Source organism: Sapajus apella, unplaced genomic scaffold, assembly GCF_009761245.1.
Source record: "Sapajus apella isolate SASKATOON/1434 unplaced genomic scaffold, GSC_monkey_1.0 scaffold64, whole genome shotgun sequence".
Classification (NCBI taxonomy): domain Eukaryota; kingdom Metazoa; phylum Chordata; class Mammalia; order Primates; family Cebidae; genus Sapajus; species Sapajus apella.
Window position 1 is genome coordinate 5,364,751 of NW_022437004.1, and position 20,141 is coordinate 5,384,891.

Consider the following 20,141-nt stretch of genomic DNA (forward strand, 5'->3'; position numbering starts at 1 on the left):
TATAAAAGATAAATGGTACCCATCTATATAGGGCACTTACCATGAATGGAACTTGCAGGGCTGGCAGTTGCTTTGGGTGAGTCAATGAATGAGTGGTAGGTAAATGTGAGGGCTCAGTTCATTACTGTATACTACTGTAGACTTTATAAATACTTAGGATACACATGAAATTTATTTTAAAAAAATATTTTTCTTCAATAATTAACCTTGGCTTATTGTAACTTTTCACTTTATAAACTCTTTAATTTTTTGAAACTTTTTTACTCTTTTGTAATAACACTTAGCTTAATCACAAACATGTATAGCTGTACAAATTTTTTTCTTTTTTTTGGAGACAGAGTCTTACTTTGTCACTCAGACTGGAGTACAGTGGCATGATCATGGGTCACTGCCACCTTGATCTCTCCAGCTCCAGTGATCCCCCTGTCTCAGTCTCTTGAGTATCTGGGACCACAGTTGCACACTACCACACCCAGCTAATTTTTGTATTTTTTGTAGAGATAAGTTTTTCCTGCGTTGGCCAGGCTGGTTCACACTCCTGGGCTTAAGCGATCCTCCTGCCTCAACCTCCCAAAGTGCTAGGATTGCAGGTGTGAGTCACCACATCTGGCTTTTTTACTTTGTACCCTTATTCTATATGCTCTTTTCTTTTCTTTCTTTCTTTTTTTTTTTTTTTTTTGAATTTTTTTGAGATGGAATCTCACTCTGTTGCCTAGGCTGGAGTGCAGTGGCACCTTGGCTCACTGCAACCTCCACCTCCTGGGTTCAAGCAATTGGCCTGCCTTTGCCTCCTAAGTAGCTGGGATTGTAGGAGTGTGCCACCACGCCCAGCTAATTTTCTATATTTTTATTAGTGATGGGGTTTCACCATGTTCGCCGGGCTGGTCTTGAACTCCTGTTCTCAAGTGATCCACCTGCCTTGGCCTCCCAAAGTGCTGGGATTATAGGTGTGAGCCACCACACCCAGCCTATAAGCTTTTTTCTGTTTAAAAAATATTTTTAAGTTTTTTAACTTTTGTTGAAAACTGAGACAGAAGCAAACACATTAGCCTAGGCCTACACAGAGTCAGGATTAATACTACTGTCTTCCACCTCCACATCTTGTCCCACTGGAAGGTCTTCAGGGGCAGTAACACACATGGAGCTGTTATCTCCTAACATAGCTGTTATCTCACACATGGAGCTGTTATCTCCTAACATAGCTGTTATCTCGCCTTCTCCTGGAATACCTTCTGAAAGACCTGCCTGAGGCTATTTAGCAGTTAACATTTTTTTATATGTAAGTAGGAGTATTCTAAAATAACAATATGTAGTATAATAAAATCATAAGCCAGTAACATAGCTATTATCAAGTATTATGTACTGTACATAATGGTGTATACTAGACTTTTATACAGCTGGCAGCACAGTAGGTTTATTTATACCAGCACCCCCACAAACATGTGAGTAATGCTTCACACTTGACCTTGTGTCAGCTATGACGTTCCTAGGGGGTAGAAATTTTTCAGCATCTTTATAATCTTATGGGACCATCTTTGTATGTGTGTAGTCTCTTGTTGACCCAAACATTGTTATGTAACACAAGACTGTAAATTTTGGAATCACTTTGTCAGTATTTACAAAAAGGCTTCTGAGATTTTGATTGAAATTGCCTAAATTTTATTTATTTATTTATTTGACAGAGTCTCACTCTGCTGTTTAGGCTCGAGTGCAGTGACATGACCTCAGCTCACTCCTACCTGCACCTCCTAGGTTCAAGCAATTCTCATGCCTCAGCTTCCTGAGTAGCTGGGACTACAGACATGCACCAGCAAGCATGGCTAATTTTTGTATTTTTAGTAGAGACAGTGTTTTGCCATGTTGCCCAGACTGGTCTTGAACTCCTGGCCTCATGTGATCTGCCTGCCTCACATGAGCCACTGCACCTGGCCAAAATTGCCTAAATTTTTAAAATCCTAAATTGGTGTTGAATTTTATCAAATGCTTTCCTGCATCTGTTTTGATGATCACATGATTTTTCTTCATTCTTTTGTTAATGTGCTAAATTATATTGCTTAAATTTGGAATGAAAAAATAATGTTACATTCCTGAAATAATTTCAGTTTGGTTGTGATGTTTTATTCATTCTATTTCATGCTAGATTCAGTTTGCTAATATTTTGTTTAGGAATTTTGCATCTATATTCATGAGACAGATTGGTCTGTAATTTTCCCTTTTTATAATGTCACTGTCAGGTTTAGGTCTCAAACTTATATTGACTCTATAAAATGAACTGTGAAGTATTTCCTCATTTTTATTCTTTAGTTTGAGTAAGATTGCCTTTTTTTTTTTTTTTTTTTTTTGAGACGGAGTTTCGCTCTTGTTACCCAGGCTGGAGTGCAATGGCGTGATCTCGGCTCACCGCAACCTCCACCTCCTGGGTTCAGGCAATTCTACTGCCTCAGCCTCCTGAGTTGCTGGGATTACAGGCACGCACCACCATGCCCAGCTAATTTTTTGTATTTTTAGTAGAGACGGGGTTTCACCATGTTGACCAGGATGGTCTCCATCTCTTGACCTTGTGATCCACCCGCCTCGGCCTCCCAAAGTGCTGGGATTACAGGCTTGAGCCACCGCGCCCGGCCCAGATTGACTTTTTAAAACTTATGTCTTCCTTAAATATTTATTAGAATTCACCGGGGAAGTTATCTTGGCCTGTTATTTTTTTCTTGAGTAAATTTTGTTTTTATTCTTTTTTATAATTAAGTATGAGTTAGAATGCATACACAAACAAATGCACACAACTTAAAGTCCAGTTTGATGAATTTTGACTAATGTATAAACCTGTTTAACTTCTACTGTAAGCAAAATATAGTGAATTTTCATCTACTAAAATGTTCCCTTGTGCCCATTTAGCTTCAGTACCCATCCCTACCCCAGCCACAGACAGCAGATGATTTTCATATGCTTATTTGCCATCTGTATACCTCTTTGGTTAGTTTTCTGTTCATATCTTTTGCCCATTTATTTTTTTATTTTATTTATTTATTTACTTATTTTTTTGAGACAGTCTTTCTGTGTTACGTAGGCTTGAGCTCCTGGGATTAAGGGATCCTCCTGCCTCAGACTCCCAAATAGTTAGGACTACAGGCACGAACTACTACTTGTAGTTTGCCTATTTTTAAATCAGGTTGTTTGTTTTCTTATTGTTATGTTATCCACACAGTAGGATATTCTGCCTTTCCTAGAAGTTCACATAAGTGGACTCAGACATACTGAGTATCTGGCCTCACTGATACACATAGTATGTAAGGATGAAATGTTCAGTTTTTGCATTTCATCCTTACATACTATGTGTATCAGTGATTCATTCAGTTTTTATTGCTGCATCGTATTGCATTGTATAGATATACCACAGTTTGCTTATCTGTTCTCCTTTTGATGGAATATTGTTTGTTTCCAGTGTTTAGCTGTTATTAATAAAGCTGGTACGGGCCAGGCATGGTGGTTTATGCCTGTAATCCCAGCACTTTGCCAGGCCAAAGTAGGCAGATCACTTGAGGTCAGGAGTTCAAGACCAGCCTAGTCAACATGGTGAAATCTCATCTCTATTAAAAATATAAAAATTAGCCAGGTGTGGTGGCAGGTGCCTGTAGTTCCAGCTACTCAGAAGGCTAAGGCAGAAGAGTCGTTTGAACCCTGGAGGTAGAGTTTGCAGTGAGCTGAGATTGCACCACTCCACTACATCCTGGGTGACAGAGCAAGACTCCATCTCAAAAAAATAAAAAAATAAAGCTAGTAGGAACTTTTGCAGACAAGTGTTTGCATATATGTTTTCATTTCTTTTGGTTCAATACCTAAGAATGAAATTGCTCGGTCATATTGTTAGTTACTGTTAACTTTTCATGAATTTGACAAACATTCTCGAAAGAGATGGTGCCATTTTACATTCCCAGTCTGCCTGGTATGAAGAGTTCCATTTGTTTCACCTCTTTACCACTCCGTGACATTGTTATTCTTTTTGATTTATGCCACTCTAATAGGTATGCAGTATTATCTATTATGTATACTTTTAATTTGCATTTCCTTGATCACGTAGTGATGTTGAGTATCTTACTGGTTATTTGTATGTTATATTTCTGTTCAAATCTTTTTTTTTTTTTTTTTTTTTTTTTTTTTGAAACAGAGTCTCACTTTGTTGCCCAGGCTGGAGTGCAGTGGTGAGATCTCGACTCTCTGCAACCTCTGCCTCCCGGGTTTAAGCGATTCTTCTGCCTCAGCCTCCCAAATAGCTTGATACTACAGGCACTTGCCACCACACCCAGCTAATTTTTGTGTTTTTAGTAGAGACAAGGTTTCACCATGTTGGCCCGGATGGTCTCTGTCTCTTGACCTTGTGATCAGCCCTATAGGCATGAGCCACTGTGCCCAGCCTTTTTGTTTGTTTTTAAAACAGAGTCTCACTTGGTAGCCCAGGCTGGAGTACACTCTATGGCCCAGGCTGGAGTGCAGTGGCATGATCTCGGCTCACTACAAGCTCTGCCCCCGAGGTCCAAGTGATTCTTGTGTTTTAGCCTTCCTAGTAACTATGGTTATAGGCATGTGCTGCTATGCCCAGCTAATTTTTGTATTTTTAGTAGAGACTGCGTTTCGCCATGTTGGCCAGGCTGGTCTTGAACTCCTGACTTCAAGTGATCCACCCACCTTGGCCTCCCAAAGTGTTGGGATTACTAGTGTGAGCCACCATGCCCGGCCAAGAATGTCATTTTTTATAATTAGCTATAAACTTTAGCTTTGAAGTAAAACTATTTCAAGCAAGTGGTTCTTACCTGATGCTTTTTGTTGTTCTTGCCCATATTTAGTTGGGTTATCTTATTATAGTTCTTCTAAATGATAAGTTATTATAGTTCTCTTAAATCTGTATATTCTAGATTTAAGTTTTTTGTAATGGTGTGAGGCAAGTGTCAAGTCTCATTTCTTTTTCTGCAAATCATCGGTTGTTCCAGTACCTTTTGATGATAAGACTGTCTTTTCCCCCATTGAATTATCTTAACACCTTCATGAAAAGCAACTGGCCATATATATGTGGATTTATTTTTGGACTCTCAATTCTGTTCCAGTGATTTATTTGTCCATCCTTACATCAATACCATGTTATCTTGATTATTGCTACTTTATAGTAAGTGACATCATGTTGCCTGAAATAATATCTTCCACCTTTATTCTTTGTTGATGGTTGCTTTGGCAATTATGGGTCCTTTGCATTTTCATATATATTTTAGAATCAACTTATCCACTGCTACTAAAAATGCTTCATTGGGATTGTGTTAAATCAAGAAACTAATTTAGGAAGAATGGCTATATTAACAGTTTCAACTTTCAGATCCGTGAGTATACTTTAGCTCTCCATTAGGTCTTTAACATTTATCCCAGCAGGGTTTTATAGTTTTTAGTGTAGAGATATTACACATGTTTTGTTACATTTGTTGCTATGTATTTGACCTTTTTTTTTTCTGTCCATGTTATTTTCTGCATAAAATTCCCACAGAAATGGAAATATCTCCATGTCATAATTTGCCAGTCAAGTAATGAGTTAGGAGGAACTCAGTGAGATGCCCTTTCTGAAAACATACGTTGGGGTGAACTTTTTTGATACTAGTGTAAATGGAAATTTTTTCTTTTATTTTCTAGTTGTTCATTATTAAACTAAATCTTTGGGTGATTACTAGACATTTTATTGAAAATTTGTAGAAATAATTTGATACTCAAAGTGATATTTTAATGCAGATGGCATTTCCTTTTGCCTTTGGCTGGCTGGCAGAATAGATGCTAATCACTTTGTTCCAGTCAAGGACTGAGATGATTCAAAACTGGCTTTTAAGTCGCAAGTCTACTAAGGGCTTGTCTATTTCCTGTTCACTCTTCATTTTAGAATGTGGCCCTTCGGGACCCAACTGAAATCCTGGGTTACCTACCAAAACCCCTCCTCTTTGATGGGTCCCTAGTTCCAATTTGTGTGAAGATTGCCAGAAGTTATACTCAGCTTATCAGCCTTCTAGCTGTTGTTTTCAGATTTAGCAATTGCCTCTATGGAAAAAGTTGCCTCAATGGAAAAAGTTACCTCAAATACTTGGGCATCTTCTTTTGTCTTCTCTCTCCTAACTTGTGTAACTCTTCTAACCACTGTGGTAGTGTTCTGATGCCTTCAAAGCATGCTTTCCTGTTTTTTCTTCTTCTTTCTTAAATATATATATTTTGTCCATCTTTCCTAGCTGCTTTCAGCAGGAGCGTTGATCTGAGACAACCTAGGAAGCCATTGCCAGAAGTGTCTTTCTCTTCTCCCTGTCCTCCACCCTTCACTGGAATATAACATTGTTCCGTGTATCTCATTTACTGCTGTATTCCCAGCACTTAGAATAGTGTAGATCACAGAATACAGTATCTGTTGGATTAGAGATGAGCCTAGCCAGGAGTTTGAGGCTGCAGTGGGCTACGGTTGTGCTACTCCAGCCTGGGTGAAAGAGAAAGAGACCCTGTCTATAGTAAAAGAAAAAGAAAGAATGAGGGTAAGTTTGGTGATTTAATACCTGTACAGCTAGTGCTCGACTTACGACCACGATTGGTTCCGACAGACCGGTCGTAACACAATTTGGTCGTAAGTTGAGTAGGCTATATGTACAATACTGTGAAATGATGTTATAAAAATCTTGAAGTCGTATTTTATCATAATTTTCTTTAATTATTATATATCATAATTTTCTTTGTTCATTTTATGCCATTTGTATCATCTCTACACCATTTTGTTTCTTATTTTTACATTCGTCAGGTTTAAGTAAAACACTGCATTACCAGTACAACTGGTTTAATATTTGCAAAACATACAAAATTACAAAATACAGGTGCATACAAAAATACAAAATACAGGTGTAAAAAATACCATAGGAAACATTTTCCCAGTTGCAAAACATATCAAAATATATAAACATGTACGAAACATTTTATTGGCCGCTGGTGCTTGGCTGCGGATCGTTGATGTCGTCATCTGAGGCCAGTTGGGGTTTTTTCATAAACATGGTGAGCTTTGTCTGAATTGTATGTTTCTTTTTTTCTTCATAAATTTCACAATACGGACGAAACACATCGTGCGCCATCTGTTCAATCCTTGCAAATCATTCGATGTTTGGGTCCATTGCTTTGAAATGTATAAGAACTTTATTCAGTAAAGATAAACCGTCTGATAATCCCTTAGTGGTGAACTTTCTTTCTGGCTCCTCCTCTTCTTTCTCTGCTTCTCTTCTTTCTTCTTCCGCCACTCTTCTTCTTCCAGTTCGATTAGCTCTTCATTTGTAAGTTCTCCAGATTCTTTGTCTAGCAACTCTTCGACATCTTCCATTTCACACTACAAAGAGAGGTCTTTAGTGAGTTTTACTATTTTTTCCTGAATCGTTTCAAGTTCATGTTCACTGTCGAATCTGTCAAAATCGTTAACATAGCACTTAACACAATTTTCCAGATGCCATTCATGCACTTTGTCGTCACAGCCTCCCAGGCGGTAGCGATATTCTTGATACACATCAAAATGTTGTAGTGTTTCCAAAAATCTACAGCAGAGCAGTTGTGGCTAGCGATTGTGGTCGTAAAGTCGAATGGTCGTAAGTTGCATAGGTCGTAAGTCGATCAATACCTGTAGTCTGAGTACTTTGAGAGGCTGGGACAGGAGGGTTCCTGGAGCCCAGGGGTTTGAGACCAGCTTGAGCAACATAATGAGACTCTGTCTCTCTATATTTTTTTAAAATTTCCTTTTAAAGAATGAATTAATTAGCATTTTATTTGAGAAGGTAGAATGGTAATTCAAAAGAAAATACCTTTCTTGTCATTTTTTTCAAACAAGATATATCCTTTCTTGAAGATAATTACAGTGAGTTTTGAACTAGAACTCAGGATCTTTAGAATTGTAAGCTCTTTTTCTTATTTAAAAATCTTTTTAATTTAGAGTTGTCCCTATTTTTATTTTCTAAGATATTGTAGAATCTGTTTTTTTATTAAAAAATGTTTAATTGACAATTTAGTCTCTTATGAATATTTCCCTAAGATTTAAAGTAATATCTTTGGTCTTTGTTTCTCCATTTATAAATGATTTATTCCTCTTAGTCATGCACATAGTTTCTATTGTTGTTAAGAGCCTTTGAGAGGCATTGAGGGAGTCTGGAGAGAGAGTGGGGTGGACAGAGGAGCAGATGAGAGAAGAGGGAAGCTCATGAAAGCCACGTGGATAGGAAGTGAAGAGCAGAAGAAAGAATAGAGGTGACCTGAGACACCCAGAGAGGGACAAAGAATCATGGGTCTGGTGGCACTGCTGCCAGAGAGGAGGTGCATAGCCTTTGAGAATGTGAGCTCTACCTCCAGAAGCACATTCAGGCACTGCTTAAAGATTCTGTTGTACAGTTGTGTACTGCTCAGCCCAAGGGACCAATGGCATTCCTCAGGAAACACTTTGAGAGGTTGGAGGAAGAGGCAAAATAAATTTAGTCTGCAGGAAGAAGGCACTTGTACAGACTCAAGGAGGATGAAATCTCCCCTCCTCCATGCAACCCAGTGGTTAAAGATCAGAGGCGACAAGGTGCCGTCAGCACTGAAGTCTACATGGAGGTAGATGCTGCATCATATGTTAGAAAGATTATACCAAAAGAGTATAAGATTATACCTAAAGCCGTTATAAGGCAATGGCTTTAGCCAAAGCCATTGAAAAGAATGTCCTGATTTCACATTTTGATGATAATGAGAGAAGAGATATTTTTGATGCCATGTTTCCAGTCTCCTTTATCACTGGAGAGACAGTTATTTTGCAAAGTGATGAAGGGGATAACTTCTATGTGATTGATGAAGGAGAGAAGGATGTTGTGTCAATGATGAATGGGCAACCAGTGTTGAGAAAGGAAGGAGCTTTGGAGAATTTATTTTTATTTATGGAAGACCTAGAGTAGCTACTGTCAAAGCAAAGGCAAATGTGAAATGGTAGTGTACCAGCTGACACAGTTATAGAAGAATCCATATGGGAAGCACACTGAGAAAGTGGAAGATGTATGAGGAATTCCTTAGTAAAGTGTCTATTTTAGAATCTCCAGATAAGTGGGAGCATCTTATGGTAGCTGACGCACTGGAACCAGTCAAGTTTGAAAATTTGCAGAAGATTGTGTTGCAGGGAGAACCAGGGGATGAGTTCCTTATTATTTTAGAGGGGTCAGCTGCTATGCTACAACATCGGTCAGAAAATGAAGAGTTTGTTGAAGTGGGAAGATTGGGGCCTTCTGATTATTTTCGTGAACTTGCATTACTGTTGAATCATCCTCCTGCTGCCACAGTAGTTGCACATGGCCCTTGACGTGCATTAAGCTAGACCAGGCTAGATTTGAACGTGCTTGGCCAATGCTCAGACATCCTCAAACGAAACATCCAGCAGTACAATTTTTGACAGTTTTGTGTCACTATCTGTCTGAAATTTGCCGCCTGGGCCTCCCTTTCTCCTCTCCCAATCCATGCTTCACTCATGCAGAACACTTTATTTTCCCTATCTGCAATGCCAAGTGGCCACTGACATCACAGCTTCTTGTCTGTTTATATATTAAAAGTTGCTTTTATTAGACCGTTTTTAATTTGGAGCATTATAAATGCTCTTACACAATTAAACAAATAGAGTTTCATGGAGTATTTGTTGTTACTGCTTCACTTTGGGCAAAGTTAGTATTCAACCTCTGGGCAGTGAGGGCAGATCTCAGCATCAGTTGAATTACCGTAGAGTAATGATGTAACAGTATAAGTGTTTTTTTTTTTTGTTGTTGTTGTTGTTTTTAACTCACATAACTTTCCAGTTTTAAGCATATTTAGACTGTGGCCATATATACTGTATTTCTTTATAAAATAAATGACTTCTCATTAAGCTCTAAGGATTAGGAAAAATGGATATGTTGCCAGGTTTTGGGGTACAGGGGAGGCACAGTTTCCCCCAAGAGGATTTTTTCCAGGCTCTTGGTCTCTCACCCAAGAATAGGAGAGGGGGCCACGGCACGGTGTGCTTGAAAGAAAATATCGGACCCCAAAGAGTTTTTGCAGAGAAGTGATTTATTTAGGCAGAGAAAGAGAAATAGGAGAGAGAAAAAGATGAGAGAAAGCTTCCATGAAGAGTGTGGAAGGGGACCCAAATATGGAATCTGAAGGGGTGTAGAAGAAGGGGACTTTTAACCTGGGAGGAATTCCCTCCTTCTCCAAGCCCTTTGACCTATGAAAGGTGTTCCTTCAAACTTCAGCTGGAGTGATTGACTTTGATTATTTTCCCACAAGCATGAAAATTAAAACAATGACCCTTAAGACCCCGGTTGGTTGCTGGAAGTTCTTGCCCTTGAAACTATGCCGCCTTGTGGACCTGGAAAGAGAATACATTCCCTCAGATACAGAAAAATCTTAATAAAAAAAATCTGCCTGTAATCAAACTAGTTTAAGAGTGGGAAAATGTCCATTTATGCTAATTATCCATGGGTATGATCAATTTGGTGCCTTTTTTTTTGCCAGAATTTTTGTTTGCCAAGCTAATTTGCCTGGTTTTGTTTATATGTTGTTATTGATGTTTTCACTCCAATTCTGAAATATTGTTAGATGTGGCTATCTGTACCTGCCTTTTAAGTTTGGAACCAGATCACAGACTGCAAATATTGGGTTATGATTTAACTACATCTGCCTCTGCTTACAAATTCTGATTAGACCTTTATCCAGCTAGTGCCAAATATTGATCAGATGCTGAATTGCAAACCAGAATTTGAGGTCTACACTCTTGGTTGTTAATTTAGGGCTTTGGGTTAATATACATTCTTCAGTTGACTCTAGTATAATCTATGCTTATCAAGCTGATTCCAGGAGATTGAATTTGCTACAACCAGATATAGTTGGAATGAATTTGCTACAATTTGAAATAGTTGGAATGAAAATCATAACAGAAATGGAGGTGATATTGCTAAAGTGAGAAGTGTCAAGCTGACAAAGGTCAGTGTCTGTAATTTTTCCCCACTAAATTCACTGGGACATGAGATTTTGGAAGTTTTTTTTACTTTTCGTTTGTTTGTTTTGTTTTGTTTGAGAGAGTCTTGCTCTGTCACCTAGGCTGGAGTGCAGTGGCTTAATCTCTGCTCACTGTAACCTCAGCCTCCCAGGTTCAAGCAATTCTCCCAAGTTGCTGGGACTACAGGCACAGCCACTACACCTGGCTAATTTTTGTATATTTAGTAGAGAAGGGGTTTTACCATGTTGGCCAGGCTGGTCATGAACTGCTGACTTCAAGTGATCCACCCGCCATGGCCTCCCAAAGTATTGGTATTATAGGCATGAGCCACTGTGCCTGACCAAAGTTTTTACTTTAGCCTTTGTTCCTTCCTTTTTATTTCAGATAGAATTTCTGGTGTGTTGGGGGTAGGTTATGGTGTGTCTGTGTTTTTTCAAATTGGTTTAAAAGGCCATCCTACACAAGTCCTATTTTCCTATCTAGCATTTATTTCTATAGTAAACTTTTTCTTAAAAGTAAACTGTGTTTTGAGTCTGAACTGTATTTTAATATTTTCTAGCCTTGTGAGTTACATTATTCCAATGACAACTAACAGTTTCTCTTGTTTTATTTTTATTTTTTTTGAGAAGAAGCTTCCTTCTTGTTGCCCACGCTGGAGTGCAGTGGTGTGATCTTGGCTCACTGCAACCTCCACCTGCTGGTTTCAAGTGATTCTCCTGCCACACCCTCCCAAGTAGCTGGGATTACAGGTGCCCACTACCACACCTGGCTAATTTTTGGTCTTTTTTTAGTAGAGACGGGGTTTCATCATGTTGGCCAGGCTGGTCTTGAACTCCGATCCTCAGGTGATCCACCCGCCTTGGCCTCCAAAGTGCTGGGATTCTAGGCGTGAGCAACCCCAACTGGCCTATTATTTTTTAAATAGAATTTCATAGTTCTGTAAGTAGGCATTTATTTCAATTGTGAATTACATATAATGTAATATAGGAATATATTGGGGAGTGACTGCAAGCATTTTTCCATCTCTACAAAACTGGTTGTGATTATTGATCACCTCTCCTACTCTTTCCCAGGTAATTTAGATTGGTCATGGGAGGTTTTTTTTTTCCCGTAGATTTGAAAATGTTTCATATTGTTACTAATTATGAAGTACAAATCTGAGAAAGAGCCTTGATTTACACTTTAGTATGGGATAGGAGGACATCTTCTTAAAATTTTTTAAATTTCCAAAATAATCTACATTAAATGAGTGTTTGCTGATGTGTACTTTGTCTTTAGCTACCTTTTTATATTAAAAAAATTAAACATCAAAGTTATGTTTTTATAAGATTAAAAAATAAAGAGCCTTCAAGAGAAGAAAGTTAAAAGATAGCAAGGACATTGGAATTAATGTTTTAAACAATCGAAATACTTAGGTATAAAGCCCAGTACTTCAGGAGGCTGGGGTAGGAGGGTTACTTTAGGTCTGGAGTTTGAGACTGGCCTGGAAAACATAGTGAGACCCTGTCTGTACAAAAAATTTAAAAATCAAAATGGGTGCATGCCTTGTAGTGTTAGCTTCTTGGGAGGCTGAGGTGGGAGGAGCAAACTTGAGCCTAGGAGTTCACGGCTGTAGTAAGGTATGATCATGCCATTGCACTCCAGCCAGGGTGACAGAGGAAGACTCTGTCTCTTAAAAAAAAAAAATCCCTTAGGTATAAATATAAGCTTATAAGTTTTATTGTATAATAAACCTGCCAGTGAAAACAAAACAAATAGATTATTATATTTTAATACATAAAGATGAAAATAGTCATTAAAAATTGCATTTTTCATAATATGTAAATGTTTACCTGTGTTTCTCCCCGCTCTTCCCTTTAGGGCCATTTTGAGAGCCAGATCTAGTTACTTTGCTGCTATGCTGAGTGGCTGTTGGGCTGAAAGCTCCCAAGAGTATGTTTCTCTTCAAGGGTAAGCATATTTTTACAGGGCCATTTGACTGCAAACGATTGTAAATTGTATTTCATACAGAGCACTTTTTCTGAATCTGATTTCCCTGGATGTTCAATTAAATATTTCTCATGTAGAATTCAACAAAGTACGTTTTCTGAAGCAGGAAGTAGTAGAGAGCATTTATTAATAGAGGTAATGTGCTAATCTGCTTATGCTTCTGTAATAGAATACCCAAACTGGGTGATTTAAACAACAGGTATTTATTTTCTCACAGTTGTGGAGATTGAAAGTTCAAGATAAAGGTGCCAGTAGGGTTGGCGTCTGATGAGGGCTCTGCCCCTGGGTTGTACTCTGCTGCCTTCTTGATGCACACTCACATGGCCTTTCCTTGGTGGGTGTACTTGGAGAGAGAGTTTTATGGTATTTCTTCTTTTAAGGAAGCTAATCCTATCAGATCAAGGACCCAGTGACCTCGTTTAACCTTAATTACTTCCTTAGAGGCCCCATCTCTAAATATGACCACACTGAGGGGTTAGGGCTTTACCGTATGAATTTGGAAGGAACACAGACATTCAGTTCATAACAGGTAGTTTCTTTATTTTTTTTATTTTTTTATTTTTTTTGAGATGGGATCTTGCTGTGTTGCCCAGACTGGAGTACAGTGACACAATCATGGCTCACTGCAGCCTCAACCTCTTGGGCTCAAGTGATCCTGCTGCCTCAGCCTCCCAAGTAGCTGGGACTGTAGATGTGTACCAACACACCTTGCTAGTTTTTCTGATTTTTAGTAGAGATGAGGTCTTATGTTGCCCAGGCCAGTCTCAAACTCTTGGTCTCAAGTAATCCTCCCACCTTGACGTCCCAAAGTACTGAGATTATAGGTGTGAAGCACTGCGCCCAGCTTAAATCACATTTGTCAATTCATAATTCAGAGTTCATTCCACCACAGTCACTGAAGAAACTTAAAAGTTTTCCCGTTAGGTGTTCTTGAGCTAGCTCAGACTGCTCTTCTTCTCTACTGTGTAAATCTGTGTCCTACAGAACCCTAAAGTTCATGGTAGGCACATTAGGAGAAACCCATGGCATAAGATTGGGATCTTCATAAGGGAAGGCCATTTTGAAAGGGGTGCCCCTTCAACTTTTATCTGTTTTATATAGTTCAAGGTGACCTCTGAGTTTAGCTATAGGAATGAAGGCAAGGGGGAGTCCTTTTTTTGTTTTAGTATTCCTTAATCACCACTCATGAACTGATGAGATTAAACATTCAAACACTCAGGCTTTTAAAGATGAGGTCTATTTTATTAATAGACCACTGGGCAGAGGTTAGTGGGCAAGAAAGAAATGGTGACATCAATTATTATACCTGTAATTTTCTGTCTTTAATTTACAATGGAAGTAATGGATAAATAACTCCTTTTGCAATGTGGCTTGACTCCTGCTGACCAACTTTTAGTAGTTTAAGAGAAAGCCAAATAAAAGTAGCCCAAGTAGTTTCAAAATGTCATCCAAAAAAGTAGACTGTACATTGTGTTAGTGTCAGCCGTGACCAGCCTCACCCCTCTTACAGTATTTTTCCCTTCACTTTTACTGTAAGCAAGGCTTTGTTTCTCACTGGTTCATTTTACCTAGAGCTGCTTTATTAACAGAGGAGGCTCACCTCTAACTGGCTTATTAACTCCTAATGCTAATGCATTGAAAATGAAGATACTTTTGTTGTTGTTGTTCAACTGCTTTATCTTGCTTGATAAAGTAAGGTTTGGCAACACTAAAGGAAGAAAGTATCACCTGGTGGATACATAGTTTCTTCTATGCCCTTTATTATTATTATCACACAGTGTGATGATATGTTTTGCCTTTCCCTGTTGCATCATGTATCAAATTGATTGTCTCAAATTGCTACTTAAAATTTTATTAGCATTGTGTCAAATAAAGCTGTTGGAAGGCTAAAGGGGATTAAGGAATTTTACTTTAAAAGATACATCTTTTAGGAATTTGTATATTGAAACAATACACAAAACAAATTCCAGTTTCCCATTAAGTTATTATAAACTGGGCAGATGTTTCCATGAGGAGTGTGATGTAATAGAAGGATCATAAACCTTGGTGTCATTACAGGCAGTAGTATATGCAGTCCTAACTTGTTACATGCCATTCCTTAACTTTACTGAGCTTCCTGAAGTTGTTGAAAAGATTAAATGAGATACAGTAAGGAAAGAAACTGGCATAGTATGTAGTGCTCATTAATATTGACTATTCTTTCTTTCTCTAAATTAAATTGTTCTCATTTTCTAGAGAGAAAAGGTTCAAGTGAGGGCCTTTCCCAATACCAGGACAGCAATGCCTGATTTGCATAACCAGCAGCTTCTTTTGAAACTGTGTCACTGTTGCATGTCTGCAGGATATTTTCTCTTAGTAGATTCGAAGACAATCTTATCTGTCCTTACAGAAGGAACCACCATATTTTCAGTGAATTAGTAATTTGCTAAATACTGAGATATAATACACATAGTATTTTTCAAGAGGAACTACCTTCGGTAATTTGTGAATGGGGATAATAGAATTCTTTTTTTTTTTTTTAAATACTTTAAGTTCTGGGGTACCTGTGCAGAATGTGCAGGTTTGTTATATAGGTGTACACGTGCCATGGTGGTTTCCTGCACCCATCAACCCATCATCTACATTAGGTATTTTTACTAATGCTATCTCTCGCCTAGTCCCCAGCCCGCAACGGGCCCTGGTGTTTGATGTTCCTCACCTTGTGTCCATTTGTTCTCATTGTTCAGCTTCTGCTTATGAGTGAGCACATGTGGTGCTTGGTTTTCTGTTCTTGTGTTAGTTTGCTGAGAATGATTGTTTCCAGCTTCATCCATGTCCCAGCAAAGGACATGAACTCATTCATCTTTATGGCTGCATAGTATTCCATGGTGGATATGTGCCACATTTTCTTTATCCATTCTATCATTGATGGGCATTTGGGTTGGTTCCAAGTTTTTGCTATTGTGAACAGTGCCTCAGTAAACATATGTGTGCATGGTGTCTTTGTGGTAGAATGATTTATAATCCTTTAGGTATATACCCAGTAATGGAATTGCTGGGTCAAATGGTATTTCTGATTCTGGATCCTTGAGGTATCGCCACACTGTCTTCCACAATGGCTGAACTAATTTACACTCCCACCAATTTGTAAAAGTGTTCCTATTTCTCCACATCCTCTCCAGCATCTGTTGTTTCCTGACTTTTTAATGATTGCCATTCTAACTAGCATGAGGTGGTATCTCAATGTGATTTTCATTTGCATTTCTCTAATGACCAGTGATGATGAGCTTTTTTCATGTTTGTTGGTTGTATAAATGTCTTCTTTTGAGAAGGGTCCATTCATATCCTTTGCCTACTTTCTGATGGGGTTGTTTATTTTATTTTTTTCTTGTAAACTTGTTTAAGTTCTTTGTAGATTCTGGATATTGTCAGATGGATCACAAAAATTTTCTCCCATTCTATAGGTTGCCTGTTCACTCTGATGATAGTTTCTTTTGCTGTGCAGAAGCTCTTTAGTTTAATTAGATCCCATTTGTCAATTTTGGCTTTTGTTGTCATTGCTTTTGGAGTTTTAGTCATGAAGTTTTTGCCCATGCCTGTGTCTTGAATAGTATTGACTAGGTTTTCTTCTAGGGTTTTTATGATTTTAGGTCTTATGTTTAAGTCTTTAATCAATCGTGAGTTAATTTTTGTATAAAGAAGGGATCCAGTTTCAGCTTTCTGCACATGGCTAGCCAGTTTTCCCAACACCATTTATTAAATAGGGAATCCTTTCCCCATTGCTTGTTTTTGTTGGGTTCTCAAAGATCAGATGGTTGTAGATGTGTGGCATTATTTCTGAGGCCTCCATTCTGTTGCATTGGTCTATATCTCTGTTTTGGTACCAGTACCATGCTGTTTTGGCTACTGTAGCCTTGTAGTATAGTTTGAAGTCAGGTAGTGTGATGTCTCCAGTTTTGTTCTTTTTGCTTAGGATTGTAATGGCTATGCAGGCTCTTTTTTGGTTCCACATGAAATTTAAAGTTGTTTTTTCTAATTCTGTGAGGAAAGTCAATGGTAATTTGATGGGGATAGCATTGAATCTATAAATTACTTTGGACAGTATGGCCATTTTCATGATATTGATTCCACCTATCGATGAGCATGGAATGTTTTTCCATCTGTTTGTGTCCTCTCTCATTTCCTTGAGCAGTGGTTTGTAGTTCTCCTTGAAGAGGTTAGTTGTATTCCCAGGTGTTTTATTCTCTTTGTAGCAATTGTGAATGAGAGTTCATTTATGATTTGGCTCTCTGTCTGTTATTGGTATATAGGAATGCTTGTGATTTTTGCACATTGATTTTGTATCTTGAGACTTTGCTGAAGTTGCTTATCAGCTTTAGGAGATTTTGGGCTGAGATGATTGGGTCTTCTAAATATACAATCATGTTGTCTGCAAATAGAGACAATTTGACCTCCTCTCTTCCTGTTTGAATATGTTTTATTTCTTTTTCTTGCCTGATTGCCCTGGCCAGAACTTCCAATACTATGTTGAATAGGAGTGGTGAGGAAGGGCATCCTTGTCTTGTGCCAGTTTTCAAAGGGAATGCTTCCACTTTTTGCCCATTCAGTATGATATTGGCTATGGGTTTGTCATAAATAGCTCTTACTATTTTGAGATATATTCCATCGATACCTAGCTTATTGAGTTTTTAGCATGAAGGGATATTGAATTTTATTGAAGGCCTTTTGTTCATCTGTTGAGATAATCATATAGTTTTTGCCACTGGTTCTGTTTATGTGATGGATTACATTTATTGATTTGCGTATGTTGAACCCACCTTGCATCCCAGGGATGAAGCTGACTTCATTGTGATGAATAAGGTTTTCGATGTGCTGCTGGATTCAGTTTGCCAGTATTTTATTGAGGATTTTCACATCGATGTTCAACATGGATATTGGCCTGAAATTTTGCATGTATGTGTCTCTGCCAGGTTTTGGTATCAGGTTGATGGCCTCATAAAATAAGATAGGGAGGCATCCCTCTTTTTCTGTTGTTTGGAATAGTATCAGAAGGAATGGTACCAGCTCCTCTTTGTACCTCTGGTAGGATTTGGCTGTGAATCCATCTGGCCCTGGACTATTTTTTGGTTGGTAGGCTATTAATTACTGCCTCAATTTCAGAACTTGTTATGGGTCTATTCAGGAATTAGACTTCTTCCTGGTTTAGAATTAAGAGGGTGTATGTGTCCAGGAATTTATCCATTTCTTCTAGATTTTCTGTTTTATTTGCTTAGAGGTGTTTATAGTATTCTCTGATGGTAGTTTGTATCCGGTGGTGATATCCCCTTTATCATTTTTTATTGTGTCTATTTGATTCTTCTCTGTTTTCTTCTTTATTAGTCTGGCTAGGGGTCTATTTTATGGATATTTTCAGAAAACCAGCTCCTGGATTCATTGATTTTTTTTTTTTTTAAAGGGTTTTTCATGTCTCTATCTCCTTCTTTTCTTCTTTGTTAGTCGGGCTAGCAATCTATCTATTTTGTTGATCTTTTCAAAAAACTGATCCTGGTCATTGATTTTTTTGAAGCATTTTTTGTGTCTCTGTCTCCTTCAGTTCTGCTCTGACCTTAGTTATTTCTTGTCTTCTGCTAGCTTTTGAATTTGTTTGCTCTTGCTTCTCTAATCCTTTTAATTGTGATGTTAGGATGCCAATTTTAGCTCTTTCCTGCTTTGTCTTGTGGGCATTTAGTGCTAGAAAATTTTTCTTTAAACACTGCGTTTGCTGTGTCCTAGAGGTTCTGGTGTGTTGTGTCTTTGTTCTCATTGGTTTCAAAAAACTTATATATTTCTACCTTCATTTCGTTATTTACCCAGTAGTCTTTCAGGAGCAGGTTGTTCAGTTTCCATGTAGTTGTGTGGTTTTGAGTGAGCTTCTTCTTTTTTTTTTTTTTTTTAAAGATGGGGTTTCACCATGATGGCCAGGCTGGTCGTGAACTCCTGACCTCAGGTGATCCACCCACCTTGGCCTCCCAAAGTGCTAGGATTACAGGCCTGAGCCACCATGCCCGACACTTGAGTGAGCTTCTTAATCCTGAGTTATAATTTGATTGCACTGTGGTCTGAGAGACTGTTATGATTTCTGTTCTGCATTTGCTAAGGAGTATTTTACTTCTAATTATGTGCTCAATTTTAGAATAAGTGCAGTGTGGTGCTGAGAAGAATGTATATTCTGTGGATTTGGGGTGGAGAGTTCTGAAGATGTCTATTAGGTCACCTTGGTCCAGAGCTGAATTCAAATCCTGAATATCCTTGTTAATTTTCTGTCTCGTTAATCTGTCTAATATTGACAGTGTGGTGTTAGTCTTCCACTATTATTGTGTGGGAGTCTAAGTCTCTGTAGATCTCTAAGAACTTGCTTTATGATTCTGGGTGCTCCTGTATTGGGTACATATATATTTAGGATAGTTAGCTCTTCTTGTTGCATTCACCTCTTTACCATTATGTAATGCCCTTCTTTGTCGCTTTGATGTTTGTTGGTTTAAAGTCTGTTTTATCAGAGATTAGGATTGCAACCCTTGCTTTTTTTCTCTCTCTCTTTCCATTTGCTCGGTACATATTTCTCCATCCCTTTATTTGAGCCTGTATGTGTCTTCGCACGAGAGATGGATCTCTTGAATACAGCACACCAATGGGTCTTGACTCTTTATTCCAATTTGCCAGTCTGTGTCTTTTAATTGGGGCATTTAGCCCATTTACATTTAAAGTAGTATTTTTATACATGAATTTGATCCTGTCATTATGATGCTAGCTGGTTATTTTGTCCATTAGTTGATGTGGTTTCTTCACAATGTTGATGGTCTTTACAATTTGGTATGTTTTTGCAGTGGCTGGTACCAGTTGTTCCTTTCCATATTTAGTGCTTTGTTCAGGAGCTCTTGTAAGGCAGGCCTGGTGGTGACAAAATCCCCTCAGCATTTGCTTGTCTGTAAATGATTGTATTTCTTCTTTTCTTATGAATCTTAGTTTGGCTGGATATGAAATTCTGCGCTGAAAATTCTTTAAGGATGTTGAATATTGGCCCCCACTCTCTTCTGGCTTGTAGAGTTTCTGCTGAGAGATCTGCTGTGAGTCTGATGGGCTTCCCTTTGTGGGTAACCCAACCTTT

General features: G+C 38.3%; 1 protein-coding gene and 1 pseudogene across 3 annotated transcripts in view; both read left to right on the plus strand.

The window, feature by feature from the left end:
• Nucleotides 1–20,141, plus strand: part of BTBD8 (BTB domain containing 8) — a 125,709-nt gene that overhangs the window by 38,143 nt on the left and 67,425 nt on the right. For all 3 annotated transcript variants that reach the window (XM_032247881.1, XM_032247882.1, XM_032247883.1), the window contains one exon: nt 12,890–12,979. In XM_032247881.1, coding sequence (XP_032103772.1) covers nt 12,890–12,979 — 90 coding nt within the window. The remainder of the gene's footprint in view (nt 1–12,889; nt 12,980–20,141) is intronic.
• LOC116529875 lies at nt 7,626–10,282 on the plus strand (annotated as a pseudogene).